Source organism: Marmota monax, unplaced genomic scaffold, assembly GCF_021218885.2.
Source record: "Marmota monax isolate L192 unplaced genomic scaffold, Marmota_monax_Labrador192_F-V1.1 WCK01_AAM20220418_F8-fsc00275, whole genome shotgun sequence".
NCBI classification, from domain to species: Eukaryota; Metazoa; Chordata; class Mammalia; order Rodentia; family Sciuridae; genus Marmota; species Marmota monax.
The window spans coordinates 200,680-217,008 of record NW_026691942.1 but is presented as its reverse complement, the minus strand read 5'-3'; the positions used below and the strand labels follow the sequence as shown (position 1 = coordinate 217,008).

The 16,329-nt window shown below is 60.9% G+C and overlaps 1 protein-coding gene across 3 annotated transcripts in view; it reads left to right on the top strand.

The window, feature by feature from the left end:
• Ptprn2 (protein tyrosine phosphatase receptor type N2) overlaps positions 1-16,329 on the top strand; it is a 769,678-nt gene that overhangs the window by 728,960 nt on the left and 24,389 nt on the right. For all 3 annotated transcript variants that reach the window (XM_046427071.2, XM_058574871.1, XM_058575062.1), the window contains 2 exons: positions 984-1,057; positions 6,639-6,716. In XM_046427071.2, coding sequence (XP_046283027.1) covers positions 984-1,057; positions 6,639-6,716 — 152 coding nt within the window. The remainder of the gene's footprint in view (positions 1-983; positions 1,058-6,638; positions 6,717-16,329) is intronic.

Sequence of the window (16,329 nt, the reverse complement as noted above, 5' to 3'; positions counted from 1 at the left end):
AGCCCTGAGATGCTATTTTTAAAGCATTAGGTAAATTTATCTCCGAGAGAAATGAAAGAAACACCAGTGACAGTGAAGTCCCCAAGTCTGTGCCGCCTGCGCAGCCCGTGGCGGGAGGCCTCCCCTCCTGCAGGAAGGGGCCCCCCGCGAGTCTGGGGAAACAAGCCTGAGTCTGAGCAAGCTCTCAGCCACGGGGGACCCGGTGGCCAAGGATGCTGCGTGTCCCCGGGGGACTCACCCGGGAGCAAGAGCGGAGCCGCTGGCCGTGCCCCCAGCTGCCCCTCATGGAGGACGAGGGGGTTTGAGGCTCCACCCCAGGCTCTGGCCAGGCCAGCGTACACACCTCCCACTGCTCCCTGCACCTTCCCTGGGGCCACGCCTCGAAGCTCCTGGAGTCAGGCAGAGGGGTCCGTCCAGAGCCAGACTGAGGCAGGGACGCACTCACCGGGGATGCGCTCTCCTGGTCAGCCCCAGGAACGGTTGCCGGCTCTGGCCCTCATCAGGCAAGGCCTCTGCCTGTGCAGAGCTCGTGTCCACCCGAGGCTCCCGGGCGTCTCTGTTTCCTCCCTATCTGCATTTCCTGTGGTTCTCACTCTCCCCTTGAAACTAAATTCCAGTCATCTCAGGGATTTAGCCACTTGTCAACTACGAGACTCTACCTTGGATGGTGGCCTGTTGATTGATATCCACGGGTGCATCGTCCTCCATGCGTTGGTGTGTGTCTGCTCTTTACGGCAGGGCTGTGAAGGCAGGGGGGGGGCGTCCCTGCATCCGAGGGGCAGAGAGCGGCTCTGTTCTGCCCTCCGAGGGCTGGGCCACGGGGTCGTCCTGGAGGATAGGAAGGAAAGACTCCACTGAGGAGTGCTCAAGGCTGGCGCTGACCCTGGGCTGGAGCTGGGGTGGTGTGAGCCTAGACGGGTCCCTCACGCCCCTGGACGAAGCACTGGGCCAGCTCCTAACCACCTCTCATGGGTTTCTTGCAGATGACCACTCCAGGATCCTGCTGAAACCAGAAAACAGTCACAGCAACTCGGACTACATCAACGCCAGCCCCATTGTAAGTACACAGCCCAGAGCACGGGTCAGCGGCTCTCCTCTGTGGGCGAGAAAGTTCAGCTTCAAGAGGGTTCGCAGTGCCTGCCCTGGCTGGTGACCAGGGACTGGCTTGGGCCAGGTACACCAGCTGCCTCAAGTCTGAATGGACCTGGTGCTCGGCGAGCGACAGGCCGTAGTTGGGAGGGTGCTGCACCGGGCCTCAGGGGGCCTGGTGCTCGGGCAGGTGACAGGCCAGTAGTTGGGAGGGTGCTACAGTGGAACCCACACTGCAGTGGCTCCTGCCCCTGGCAGTCGCCTCTCCCAGGTGCCGTTTCCTTGACTCCTGGGAGACGGAAACCCAGGTACCAACCTGCCTCCCTTTAACATGGAGGCCCCGAGGCCTTGCTACAGCAGGCTTGCTGCCTGGGGTGGTCGGGTGTCTGGGGTCTTTGAATACAAAGCAGGTGCCTGCGGCTGTGCCTCCCAGCAGCTGTTGGAGGAGAGGGGAGTGGAGGCTTGGGCCTGGGGAGGATGGCAGGAGGCAGTGCTGCTCGAGCCCCAGGCCCCCCTGACTTCAGAGGGGCTCTCCTCCTGGAGCCTCTTTGGCTCTGGGCACCGCCCACCCCAGTGCTGTCCCTGGCTCAGGCTCTGCAGAGAGCAGGCAGCTGGCACAGGGAAGTGGAGGCCAGCTGGGGGTGAGCAGGGGAGGCTGGGGCGGGCTTCCCTGGGCCTCAGCTGCCTGCAGAGCCAAGGTGGGGAGGGCAGGTGGGGATGGAGGGACCAGGCCTGTGGAGCCAGGGGCTGGGAGGGGTGCAGAGAGGGGCCGGGATTCCGTGTGGACTTGGACAGCTGGTGCACTGACCCCTTCCCACAGCTTTCCTTGGTGTCGGTCTAAGGGACACATCAGTAATTTCTGAAATCCCAGGTTTGCAGCCACTGAACACAGGGCCTACAGAACACAGTGTGTCTGACGGGGTCAGGATACCCAGGACCCAGCGTGCCGGCCAGCCCTAGGGCCACAAACGCACCGAGTCCTAGATCCTGTGGCCCTTCAGCAGGAGATGACACGTGGTGGCGTCCCTTGGCCGGCATCCTCCCTGCCCGGGCTGCCCCCTGTAGCACCTCTGGGGGGCAGTTCAGCCCCTGCTGTGCAGCTACCAGTCCCGCCTCCTGCCCCCTCACACCCACACAGTGCACAAACTCAGCTTTGAAAAGTGAGGGGGCTGGGGTGTGGCTCAGTGGCAGAGCGCTTGCCTTGCACACGTGAGGCACAGGATTTGATCCTCAGCACCACATAAATAAAGATATTGCGCACACCTACAAGTAAAATAAAAAATTATATTTAAAAAAAAAAGTGACTTGGAGGAGTGGCTGCTCCAGGTACTCCGTCTGTGCAGAGAGGGGGCTGTGAGGCCCAGGCCTCACACAGGTGTGACGTGTGGCGGGGCCTGTCTCCTGCACGGGGGCCGTCCCCTGGGTCTTCCCATCAAGACTGATTCTGAGTCTCTAGTCAAAGCCCACTGGCTGGCCACTCTTGTCCCCCGAGCAGAACCCCATGCCCCGTGAGGCAGGCCTGTGAGTGCTGGGTCCTGCCCAGGGTGATGGGCAGCACTGTTGGTGGCTGAAGAGAGGGAGGATCCGGGCCCTGCCTGTTGTGGTCCCTCTCCCGGAATGACCAAACAGAAAGGCCAGGCAAAGCCCTTCCCCAGTCCAAGAGGTGCGGGTCCCTGCCGGGCTGTGGGACTCTGCATGTCAGGGTGCCCCGGCTGGAGGTCCATCTCCCGTGGGCACTGCTGGATGCAGTGGCCACAGCAGGGCAGGACCTGGATGGTTTCCTGCTCACGTGCTGAGGGGTGGGGGTGCATCCTGCGGTTCCTCGGCCTGGGCAGTGCAGATTCAGGGTGACCTTCCCAGCTGCTGGCCAGGGGCTAGGGTCAGAAGGGACACCAGGGGAGAGACGGGATCTGGGCACCTCGTGGCTTTCCCTTTGCTTCATAGTGCGAGTCTTTTTTTCCAATTTGGTTGTGAGAGGGGACTAGGAAATCCCCGCCTCCCCTTCTCTCTGAATACCCGCGGCCCAGGATGGCCTCCCCAGCAGCCTCTGAGTGAGAAGCAGCTGCACGACCTACCGTGTCGGACCATGATCGTCACGCCTGCCGTGTTGGCACTCGGTCCTCACACGCTCGAGCCATGCCAGTCTGCCTTTAGAGGGGTCCTGGAAGTCCACAGGAGCCGTGTCCCCTAGGCAGTCAGGGAGACCCGTGGGCTCCATTTAAGAACTTGGGCAGACTGAGGGTGTCACCTGTGGACAGTGGCACAGGCAGAGCATGTGGGTTAGTGACCAGGACGAGCCCACGGTGCCAGCCACAGGGACAGCTCAGCCTCATCCTGGTTCCACCGTTTGGGAAAGGAGGAACATGGCCTGGTGTTTGATTGGCAGGCACCTGGGGACAGAGCGGCTGCCCAGGATGGACGGCAGGGCAGGTGTCCTGAGTGTCCTGAGGAGGTGGCCAAGCATGGCTCAGAAAGTCCCCACAGCTAGCACCTGTGGGCAGTGGTGGCTCACCCTCGTACTCACTTTAACAATTTGATGCCTGAGGCCAGTGTGAAGACTGCTCAAGGTCGGCCTCCCTCCCCAGAGCCTGTCGTCTGGACACCTGCCAATTCAGGCTGTGCCAGGCCGGGGTGTGGCTCGATGGCAGAGCCCCCTGGCTCAATCCCCTGCACCACAGAGGAAGGAATAGCAGAGAGAGAGGAGGAGGTCTGAGATCCACGGTGACCTAGGAACACAGGGAGGCCCAGGTGCCGGCACGCTCTCCCTGAAGGACCCCTGAGACGTTGGTGCAGGCCGAGGAGGCCAGGTGGGTCTGGGGCTGCTGTGCAAGCCCCTGGCCGGCCCACTCTCGCTTCTGGTGAGCTCTTGGGGCTCAGAACCTGGGTCTCCTCCTAAAGGCAGTTTTTCTTGGAGGCTGAAAGTTACTGGGGAGGGACTTCTGGGTTTCAAGCAGCCTGGGCTTCTTCAAGGTGAAGCCACCTGACGCTCGCCTCACGCGGGTGTGTCCCAGCCCCCGCACACCACCGGGTTGTTTGCAAGCATCCCTTTAGGGGACACCTTTTGTGTCCCATTTCACGTGACATCTTCCCAAGAAGCAGTCTACCAGGGACAACGGACCCAACAGATGGCGTTCCTCCTTCTGGGGGAAAACAGTACAAGCAAAATCACACTGTCATTTGTGCCTGGGTCCTGCCACCCTCCAGCTACCACTTAAATGTGGGTTAATGGACACCAGCCTCTCTGGGCCAGCTCGTCACCACAGAAGCTCTGGCCAGGGAAGTGCTTCCAGTGGCCCAGACTCTCAGCACCACTGCAATCACGGGGACAGGGTCCTCCCACCCAAAGGGGCTCACAGGACATGCAGGCACGTCTCTGGCTTGCCATGCAGACACACACATGTCTACCTGGGACCTGGGCTGAAGGGCACCTGGAGGTCATTCCGTCCTGCCTCCCCCTCCCCATCACCCACCCGGTGACACAGAGACTGAGGTCCAGAGGCATGACAGACTTCCCAGGGTCACACAGTGGCATGGGACACCAAGATATATCACAGAGAGACAGAGAATGTGAGAAGGAAGGAGGGAGGGCCAGGCGCACAGAGCAGAGGTGGCCCGAGTAGACTCTGTTGTGTCCAGGCCAGCAGAGAGGCAGGAGGACAGCACGGCCCCGGCCTCACTGAGGGTCAGAGCTCACAGAGGCGTCCTGCCACCTTCCAGTCTGCGTTGGCGAGTGCACCTCACCAATGTGACCTGTGCCCTGGCACCTCCCGGAGCAGCCCGAGGCCCGAGCTGTGAGGCCCGACTTGCGGCCAGGCCCCATGCACTTGCCCGTGTCCCTGGATTCCACGGCTCTGTCCAGGGCACCTAAGCAGGTGATGGTTTAAGGAATTTTAAAACTCAGCAGTTAAGACCTATCACAAGGCTGGCATATCTGCCCTCTGGGACCCTGGCAGCGTGTCATCGGGGCCAGGGCCCTCGCATTTTGAAGCTGGTTTGAATGCTCATGATCCACATGTGCTGCTGCCGAGGCGCTCCGGGCAGGGCCGTCCCGAGGGGGAGGTGGGTCTTCCTTCTTACACGAACCTGTGCACAGCGGGGAGACGGGGTCTCCATAAATAGTCACCGCAGCAAATGCACATTTTAAAAATCAAAACTAAACATTTGTCACTGAAACGTTTTAGTTGGGGCTTTCAGTGAGAGTACCATAATCTACCTGCATGGTGTATGTTGTGGTGAATTTCAAAACAATGTCCACTTTCACTAGAGACCATTAAACTAGACGCAGGGAAGCTCCTCGCTCCAGCCTCCTGCCGCATGGTTCTGTCCAGGTGGGAGGATGGCATCGGCTCCCTGGGCTCGCCCCGGGTGGACACACCCTCCCTGCCCAGGCCTGCTGGTCTCCCGCAGAGCCGTGTGTAAGGTGGCGGCTGGGTCCACCACCGACCTTGCGTGTGGCCTCAGAGCACATGTGGTTAAGACGTCCTCATTTTTCACTCTGCTGAGAAATGTGTTCCTGGCCGTTATCTTGAAATACAGAGCATCTCAGATCTTTCATCAGCCCCAAGCCTAGAGAGCAGGAGCTCGGCCAGCCGTGGGGGTCTGCAGGCAGCTGTCTCGCCCTGAGGCTGGACCCCGACACAGTGTCCAGAGCCCCCCCGAGCTGGTCTCCAGGCCCCTGGAGGGGTGCTGGAACCTGGGGAGCATGACAGCCAGTGCCCCCGTCCTCCGCAGGCGGCAGGGCTGGCGGCTGAGCGGAGCCTCTGACCACCCTGCACTTGCCTCTGTCCCACTCGCCTCCCAGGGCTCCATCCTCAGGCTATTTCCTGTCCCCTGCACACCAGTCTTTGAGTGAAATGTCATAACGAAGGTCGTTTAAGCCAAATTCCCCACTGGGGCTAGCACAAGGGTGTGGACCAATCAGCTAGCCAGGAAGACCTCGGCCACAGTCTCCGTTCTCAGCCCGTCGTCTGCTGGAAAGAGAAGAGAAATGGCCCTCTGAGGTTGGCCCAGTCATGATGCCCCCCAGCAAGGCCCCGGCCAAGCTGACCAGCCCGGCCTAAGCCCCCTTTTCAGGATGAGCAGAAACAAGCCCCCAGGGCACGCACTAACTCCTTGAGAGAAGCCACTGCAGCTCTGGCCCCCGGCGAGTCTGTCCCTGGGGGCTGGACATGGAGAGTCCTGCTTGGGGCTAAGGCCTGACCCCTCTGCAGCCCACCACCTGGGTCCTAACAGGCGGCTCACAGCCCCATGGGGTACAGGAAGATCCTCCACACGCACCCGTGAGGACGTGCTGTGTCGCTGGGACAAAGGGCTTGCCCTGGTCTCCTTGGGCACTGGGCCCCCGTTTCTGTGACCTGCTCTTGTAACCTCAATCAGGTGTAAGAAGGCATCTTGGCTGTGGTTTCTGAGTCTGCTGGAACTCAGGTGCCCACTGGGATCTGTGAACAGTGGTGGGGGTCACACCATGGGGCACAGACGCCCCCAGCGAGGCTCGGCCTCTGGATGCTTCTGACCTGTGGCTGACCGTCTTGTGTGCCTTGTCTCCACAGATGGATCATGACCCGAGGAATCCTGCCTACATCGCCACCCAAGGACCCCTGCCCGCCACTGTGGCCGACTTCTGGCAGGTGACTCTCTTTTTTTTTTTACCTAAAATGTTTTTTAAAAACGAGATCTAAATAGATTGGTTGTGAATAATGCCTTGAATTCAGATAAGCCCGTTCAAACTTACTAAAGGATGTTCACTAAACGTTACTTGATTTCAGAATTTATGAGTTCTTTGATATTTTTATCATTAATCTCTTTTCAAATTTAGTATCAAAATTCACCTTGAGAGATTCAGTGCCTAGAGATCTTTAGTTTTTAGCCACTTTATAATGTCATTTTATAAAATATAAAGAAATGAAATTAACACATTTTAATCATAATCATACTTAGTTCAATTATAATTACACAGTTATGTGGTTTATTGTGACGTATTTGTTTCTTGTGTTGATGTTCTGTTTTTCCTGATTGGTCGCACTCATTTCACTGTACACAAATGCAGCACAGCCTTTCACTTCTCTGGGTGTGCACGATGCAGAGTCCCCAGTTGGACAGTCGTACGTGTTCCTAGGGTGATGATGTCCACCCCCTTCCACCACCTGACCTCCCCACCCCCTGCCCTCCCCCCGGAACCAGCACACCTTTGAATGTGTGTGTAAGGAGCGTGGGTTCCCCGGGCCTGTCTGTGGCTCCATTCTTAGGAAGGTGGAGGCGGAGCTCTGTCTTCTGTGAGGACCCGACACCGTGTCCTAAAGGCAGGAGCCTTCAGTCAGCGTCACCCTGGGTCACCAGGACCAGACCAGGCCTTGAGAACTGACACAGTTGCCAATGTGAGGAATGGGGGTGCTGTGGATTGGGCCCCCCTTCCCCAGCCGTGTCCCCCCAGCAGTCAGCCCCTGCAGAGCTCGATGGGAATGGGCTTGGGAAGTGGCACTGAGCGCCACAGTGGTCGCAGCTCCTGCCACGGCCAGGCACACCACCCAGAGGCGAAACCATAGCCGGGCGCAGGAGACCCAGGAGGTGGGTGGGCCCGGCCGCCAGGGCAGCCCCAGGAGGCAGCAGCTGGAGATGGAGCTGCTCAGTGGTTGAGGAGAGGAGAAGACTCGGACAGGTCAGGAAGTCCCCCGGCTCCAGACTCTCTGTCCCCTTCCCCAGTGCCCCGTCCAGCCTCCCTATTGCACTCAGGAGGGGGCCTTCCTCCCTGCCTTTCTGGAACCCAAGGAAGGGCCCAGGCTGTGCTGAGGGCGCTTGGCGCCCTTGGCCTCCTGGGCACGTGAGTGCCTTTCTCCTCCCCTGAGCAGGCAGGGCAAGTGAGTCCCTGAGGAATTCTGCACCTGCCCAACCAGTGGCAGGAGCCAAGGCTTCCAGCACGCGCTGGACTCGAGTTGTGACATTTCACTCAAAGACTGGTGTGCAGGGGACATGAAATAGCCTGAGGATGGAGCCCTGAGAGGCGAGTGGGACAGAGGCAAGTGCAGGGTAGTTGAGGCTCAGCTCAGCCGCCAGCCCTGCCACCTGCGGAGGACGGGGACACCGGCTGGAGTGCTCCCCAGGTTCTAGCCCCACCCCTCCAGGGGCCCGGAGACCAGCCCTGGGGGCTCTGCAGAGCCTCGAGGTTCCAGGGCCTCAGGGCCTCAGAGCCTCTATGAAGTTCCATTCCAAAGTAGCCAGCTTCACCGCCTCGTCCGCACTCTGCACAGGACACTGCCCTCTCCTCTAGTCCCTGTCCTAGGGATACTACTCTGCCGCAAACCCCACAGTGCACTAGTTTCCTACCCGGCCACGGCTGACGGTTTGGTCTCTGGAAACATGGGCGCCTGTCAAACACAGCTCTTCCTCGCAGTCCCAGCGTCGCATCCTGAGCACTGTGACGCCCGCCCAACTGTCCAGTGCAGCCAGCTCTACAGCTGCACTCCGGAAGCGGCCCCTGCCTGGACCTCTCTCAGACACCAGAACTTCCCAACCCACCAGCCTGTCGGTGCCTTAGGAGTGAGCCTGATTGGAACATGAAGCTGGGGGTGGTGGACCACGGGCTGTGGAGCCGACGCCTCTCACTCTGTGGGTCTGAGGCTTTTAATGGACCTGGAGCCGCTCCCAGGGGCTCCAGGTTCATGTCCACCCCAGTGCCTCCTGGGGCTAGCAGGTGCTTCTGTCAGTGGTGAGCACTTCCCCTAGGAGGCCGGTGTAGATGGGGCTGAGGAAGGCCCTGGTCCGGGAGAGCTGCCTCTGTTCCCCGAGGCTGCTGGAGAAAGCCCCCGACCAGGAGCAGGAATCGGGTCCAGAGGCCCCAGCCAAGGGGCTGCAGGTTGGCGCCTCTGGTGGTCTGAGGGAGCAGCTACCTGGCCTCCATGAGCCTCAAGGCCTGCTGGGGACCCCTCTCCACCTCTGACATCGCGTGGTCTCTCCCACTGCGTCTGTGTGTCCAGGTCTCCCTTTGTGGGCAGACGCCCGTCATTGGACTGGAGTCCATCCTGACCACTGTGGCTCTGTCTTGGCCTTGTCTACAAAGATGTCGTTCCCAAATGAGATCCATCCACAGGTCCTGGCTGGACCCCTTCTCCCCAAGGCCGCAGCAGGAAGAAAGACTTGTACTGAGCATCCCAAGGTACCACCTGACCACGTGACAGGACACCGCAGGACATGGGAGAGTCTCGGGGTGTGGAGGAGGCGCAGGCAGAGCCTAGGTGCCCAAGTCCCTCAGCAGGACGACACCAGCAGCCAGGACAGGAGAGTTGGAAGGACGGCCTCCCCACTATGCCGTGCTCACGCTCAGCACGGCCGGTGTCCACCTTCACCACCCTGCAGGGCTTCAGGCACCAGCCGGGCCCCTCTCAGCCCCCTGAGCAGCCTGTCCCCAGACCCCTGCTGGGCACAGCTGCCTCGAAGCAAAACCCAGAATGTTCTAGAAGACAACAGAGGGGCCCCCACTGACTCTGCAGTCCAGTTTTTTCCTCCAAAAAAAACATCAGTTATCTAGCTATAGAATCTCCCCTCATACACTGTATGCATGTCAAGAATTTTATTTTCAAAAGTTTGATTTATCTTTTTAAGACTGCCAAGAACAGATGTGCAATTTCCCACCGGGATCGGGCAGGACTTGGCTCCATCTCCCTGGTACCAAGACCCATGGAGGCTCAAGTCCTTGGTGTAAATGACAGTGTGCTCACATGACCCCCAGGTCCTCCCAGATGCTCCGGATCATCTCTGGGCTACTTATGACACCAGGACAGTATGCAGGCTGCGTAGACACATGTCACCCTAGGTTGTTGGGACATGGTGACAGGAAGACTCAGTACCCATTCAGCACAAACACAGGTTTTTTTCAAATAGTTTCTGTCCGTGGCTGGTTGAATTTTCAGATGCAGAACCCACAGGTGCCGAGGGCCAGCTCTGGTACAGAGGAAGAGAAATCTCCCAATCATCCCTTGTAAGCCATTCCCCTGAACCCCACGCCTCCTCACAGAGCCACTAAGCCGGGCTTCCCCAGAAAGGAGTAAACTGCTTAGACATAATTGTATTTTAAAGGAAACACACATGGCTTGGGGAATAAGGACATGGGACAGCCTGGGCCACAGGACGTGGGATCCTCTGCGTCTCGAGACGGCCCAGCGCGAGACCTGACCCTCTCTGCAGGATGGCGGGCTGTACTCCAGCTCCTTCCGGGTCACGCACGTCTGCCTGCCTTGGGGGGGGGTGTTTCATCCAGGATTTCTAAAGTACCTCCCAGGTGGGTCGACACCCAGGGCCGCACCTGCACTCCATGGGTGTCCCCCAGCTGTGGAGTGAGGGGAGGGAGAGGGAGAAGGCGGCTGACCCAATCCCTGTGCTTGGAATGCACGTGGGTCCTGTGACCTTCCTCTAAAGACGCCCTCTCTGCAGGGAGCTCGCTCCTGCCAACCTCAGGTCCGGGCAGGAGCATCACCCTGAGTCCCCGTCACCCTGGTGTGTGCATGCTCACCTGGCTCTGCTGTAGTCCTGCCTGGCCCCATGGGGAAGGGGCACCAGCCGTCCCAGTGCCCCCACGGGGAGGACACATTCAGAGGGCACACACGAGGGTGCCCACGGAGGTAGGAAGCAGATGTGGGCACCAGGTGGGAGCGGCCCTTCCCGGGACGGCACTTGGGTGTGGGAAGGTGAGGACTTTCTAGAGGTGGCCTCTGAGCTGTGGCTGAGGAGCCGCGACCGAGCCTGCAGAGCCTTTCGCCACAGGACAAAGCGGGTGTCGCGGCCAACTCCGTGGAAAGCAGGCTCCAGGAGCCGCAGCAGCCAGGGCAGCTGTGACACGGGTTCTGCCACATGGCTCCTAGCAGTGGAGAGGCCAGCGACTGGGCGGGGCGGGGCTCCAGAGGGACAGGATGAGAGCGCACAGTGCCGCACGTGGGCTGCAGACCCTGCTCCTGGCCAGATGCCTGAGCTACACCTGACAACCCAGGTGCTGAGCCTCCTCCCAGGCCCAGGCAGCGCCTGTGGAAAGGCCTCTGCAGGTGTCCCCAGGACCGCTGGGCGGGCAAGGGCCAGTGGCCTCCAGGCTCTGTCATTCCACCTCTCCGGATCTGTGGCCACCCTCACCTGCCAGAGCAGCCACGTGGCTGGAGGCCCGGCTGTGGGCTGTTCCTCCTTGCACACGCAGGTGAGCTGGCAGTGGAGTGCTGGGTGGCTTCATCACCCTGGTGTGTCCCAGAGGTGCACAGTGGTCTGAGCAGGGTGGAGGCAGCGTGGCCTGCCACCTGGGTGCATGGCCAGTGTCTGCAGATGTGGAGCCTAAAGTCAGGGCAGGTGAGGACACGGGGATGCCGGAGGGCATCATCCCAGGCACCTGGGCAGGAACCGGGCAGTCACGCCCAGACGCCAGCGTCATCCTGCCCAGCGCTGTGCAGGTAGGCTGGTTCAGTCCGACGCGGGACGAGGCCCTCTCCCGGCCAGTGCACTCAGCAGTGCCCAGTCAGGGTCCGCTCTTACTGCCACCAGCAGCGGTTCACCAGGAAGAAAGTCCCCCGTCCTTCTCTAGTGTCCACCCTCTGAAGGCATCCTGTGAGGTGCTCGCGTGGACCTGGCTTCTCTCCCTCCCAGAGCCGGAGCCTGCTGAGTCCGGGTCCTCCTGCACAGCCCCAGCTGAGGCATGACACCTGAGCTGAGTGCCCCGGGAGACCCAGAGGACCTTCCTTCTTCCCAGGGTCAAAGCACAGTGTGAAGAGCTCACTGTCGCCACAGCCTCGGCGCACCAGTCCCCACAGCCAGGGCCAGCCACCTCTGTGCCCTGTGGCCGTTATCTGTGGCATGGGTCTCCCGTGTGCACCCCTGCTGGCCAGGCTGTCTTGATCAGCCAGAGATGACCATCGTGTGGCTACTGTCAATAGCACCACCGGGAGCCTCACGTCGGGCCTCCAGAGAAGGCTGCTTACCTCGGTGGGGGCAAGGGCCCCTCCCACTGGGGTGGCCTCCAGGCTGCCGGGCTAGTTCACAGCCTCCTACCTGCAGCTGCACTTGATGCCCCTCAGTGGACAGACCTGGCCTCTGGCAGCCTCAACGGCGGCCTGCAATGGCGGCCTGGCCTGACATGGAGCGTCCAGGCCTGTCCTGCTGCCCAGCCTTCCCAGGCCCTTTCTTCAGGGGTCAGCTCAGGTGCTCTCTCATCTGGCCTCTGGCCGTGGGCAGACTCTGAGGAACTAGGGGAAGAAGCGTGGGAGGCTCCCCGGAGCAGGCTGGCTGATGTGGGGACGTCACTGGATCAGGGGAGCCCAGACAGAGGAAAACTGGATTCTTCACCTGCGATGTTGTGCTTTGGCCGCGCCCCCGGGTTCCCAGGACCGGCCGTCTCCAGTGTGGCCCCGCTGGATCCCCCTACATCTCCAAACCTGGGAAAGCGGAGGAAACTCTGGTCCCGCCACCTCACCCGAGGCTGGGGTTTGTGACTGTGACCTGGGACGTGTCCACCACTGTCTTGGTGGCCATGGCAGTCCTCCTGTGGACATGGGAATTGGAATTAGAAAGACATCTCCCAAGACTCCTGCTTAGCTGGTTTTTATGGTTCACAGCTGAAACATGGCAGGAGCTCCCATCCTCTCCCCCCTCCTCCTCCTTTCCCTCCCCCCTCCTCCTCCCTCCTCCCCCTCCTCCCTCCTCCCCCTCCTCCCTCCTCCCTCTTCCTCCTCCTCCCTCCTCCCCCTCCTCCCTCCTCCCCTCCCTCCTCCTCTCTCCCCCTCCTCTTCCTCCCTCCTCCCCCTCCTCCTCCCTCCTCCCCCCTCTTCCTCCTCCTCCCTCTTGCCCCTCCTCCCTCCTCCCCTCCCTCCTCCTCCCTCCCCCTCCTCTTCCTCCCTCCTCCCCCTCCTCCTCCCTCCTCCCCCCTCTTCCTCCTCCCTCCCTCTCCTCCTCCCCCTCTCTCCCACCCCACCCTGTCACCTTCCCTCCCACCCCCCTTCTCCTCCCTCCTTCCCCCTCCTCTCTCCCCCACCCCACCCTTCAACCCTCCTCCTCTACAAAACTCTGGGCTTGACACCCTAATTCAGTCCTGGAAGGACCAGGGCCCCAGAGGCTTGGACTGCATGCCTGGGCTGACTATACAGGCTGGGAAGGGGTTGTGTGCTCTGCCCACACAGCTACCGTGGGCTCATCGGGCATGACAAGCGTGTCTGTGACCCTTGAGGATGCACACCTTGATGTTCAGAGTTCCCTGCGTCCACCTGTGAAAGCAGCTTCTCTGCAGGAGAGTGGGCCAGGTTGGGGCCTGGGGACACTCTGCCTTCTCTGGCGAGGGCTGTCTGCCCCACCAGCAGCTCCAGCACACAGGCAGGCGCTCCCACTTCAAAGAACAGAGCCAGTCTCTACGTTCAAGCAGCCCAGGAGGACCCTGTGCACAGGCCACTGATGGCCTGGCCTCAAGTCACCTCTCTTTCAATTAAGTGTCGGCTGTAATAAATCACTCCAGAGCATGCTCCAGAGTAGGAACGAGTCTTCAGGAGACAGCAATTTGGAGGAAGAAAGATGTGGAGACACAGATGAGATAAGGCAAGGGGGAGGGGCGCATCACACACAGTCTAGGCAGTGTGTTTGATGTAGGTGCACCTGGTGAGGCCGGTGCAGACAGACCCACCCACAGGCCCCTCTCCTCCCCTGGCTGTGTGGGGTGCGGAACAGTCCACCTGCTCACAGATGCCCAGGACCCGACACTGAGCAGGAGTCCCGCTGCCACCAGGTCTCCAGAGCCTGCTCCTCACACAGCCGAGACCTCTACCCTGCGGCCACCTCCCTCGCCCAGCCTCCGCCCGGCCTCGGCCCCTGCCGCCATGCCAGTGGCCTGCTCAGCTCTCTTCTGTGCCGGGGCCTACGTCCTCCACCCTCCGCCTGGCAGGTCGGGCTCGGCCCTCCAGGCCACCGTGTTGAATGGCAGGATTGCCCCTGCGGCTCAGGTGCATCCTGCTGTGCCCCCCACCGCCCACCCACACATCTGCTCGTGGCCACGGTGCACGTGGGAGGCAGCTGTCTCCAGGGAGGGACTTGGGGCTGCTGCACAAGTACCCAGAACTGCCACAGCCCTGAGGAGCCTCTGAGTTTTCCCGGGCCCTGTCCTGTTCTCTGCACCTCAGGCCTGTGCTGCTTCCTGGCCTCAGACGGTGCAGTGGAGTCCTGTGGTCTGCGCCCGCCTGGTGTCCCCTTGTATGCAGCACTGGTGGCCACCACCAGGGTCTCCTTTGGAGGAGTGTTGGTTGGGTTCCTGGGCCACGTTCTAGCGGGCTCCTCTGTGTTTGCTGGTGAGATACTCAGTACTCAAGGAGGACTCTGAGCAGGTGGACCCGGGCCCCTCCTGCTCCCCGACTCTGATGCCCCCGCCTGCCGAGGTCTGCTGGGCGGCAGTGTCCGGGGTGTGCTGGTTGGCTCGGGCTGCTGGGACAGTGAACAGGCCGGCTCACAGCAACCGGGGTGCATTCTCAAGTGCCGGAGGCCCAAGTCCCAGACCCGGGAGTGGACAGGGCACTCCTACAGAGCCCTAGGGCAGGTCCTGCACCTCCAGCTCAGGGGCCGCAGGGGCCCCTGGCTTTTGGCAGCATCGCCCCGTCCGTGCCGGCCCTGGCGTGGTCCGCCCTGGGCCCTGCCTTGGCCTGGTGTGGCCCTCTTTGTGAGAAGGACATCAGGCTGGATTAGGACCAGCCCCTCTGGTAGGGCCTCGTCTCAGCTCATCACACCTGCAACGCCCTGTTTCTAGCCGGGCTCAGGGACACACGCCTGGACTCCAGCAGCTCGGGGCCCGAGGCAGGGCGGTCCCAAGCTTGAGGCCAGTCTGCGCAACATAGGGAGACCCGTCTCAAAATAAAATTGAAGGGCCAGGGTGGCAGCACAGTGGCAGCATGGCCCGGAGTCCACCCTCAGTACCAAAACAAACAGATGGCCTTCCAGGGGCCACACACAGGCACCAGGCGCCACTTCAGCGCCACTGGAGAGGATAGTCCAGCCTCAGCAGGGAGCTCCAGGGCTCTAATCGCCAGTGAGCTGGCTCAAATAGCAGGTCCCCAACGTCACACTTGGACAGCACCAGCCCACACTTCCCATGCACAGACGAACTGTCTGAGCTACTCCAGTTCTTCTGCATCCATCACCAGTCTCTGGCCCTGGGCGGTTCCCCAGGATTGGCAGCGGGCTTAGCCCTGGTTTCACACCAAGAGAGCCCCTGGAACCCAGCCACTGTGAGGAATGGGGGGAAGACCCTCTGCCCCTTCCCCGCCCAGGCTCACAGAGGTGGGCTCTGGGCAGAGGAGCCGGCACGTCTGGGGGATCTCAATCCTCCGAGCACAGCACCAGCCATTCACACGTGGGGTCCGTGCCCAAGCTCACTCACCGCCTACATCGCAGCTTCATCTTGATCAGGGCATAGAGGACCCTGCTTCCTGCCTGGGAAAAGTAACCCCCTGAAAGTCTGCAAGCGGAGGGGGTCTGAGGGCCACCACAGGTGCCTCTAGGCACACATAGCACCAGCCCTGTCTGTCCCCATCGAGTCTCCAGCCTCAGGCCTGGCACATGGCTCAGTCAGAGGTCAGATAGCAGAGTGCAGACCACAAGTGTTCTCAGATACTTAACAGAAGCCCCGAAACTGCCATTCCTGAACCAGCCTGTCGCTCTCTAGTTTCATTCCGGCCTATTCCAGGGGACGGCGCTAGATTGAACAGGGACTCCAGGTCATCGCCTATGTCCAAGGAGGAAGTTCAGCTCTCTCAAGGTGCATGGCACAGTGTCCCCCTCCCCGGCCACGGGCAGCAGCACCTCACATCCTGCCTGTTGCAGACCAAGCCTGGGGTGAAGAGGGCGGAAGTGAGACCTGGTGGACCAGGTTCTTTCTCTGTTCTCGCCAACCGTCAAGTTCCCTCAACATGCTCTGAGGCTAAGTGGGCGGCATGTGGGTGACGGTGGGAGCTAGTGAGAGGTGCTCTGGCTCCCCCAGGTTGGGACACCAGAAAACCTCGTCAGGCTCTTGAGCAGCTTGTGGCCCTGGGACCCAACACAGCTGCCTGTGTGTCTGGTGACGCCTTCTCTGCTCTTACGCAGACCTAAGGAGAAGCGTCACCCCCAGGGCACCGTGGGAGGCTGGGACCTTAGTTTATGGAGTTTGTTTGGATTTAATCTTGAGCACCTCTTCAGAGAGCCAGGCGGGCTCCCAAGGCTGCCACCGTGAGCTGCAAGGCCCCTCTGCCGCGGCAGGTCCCCAAC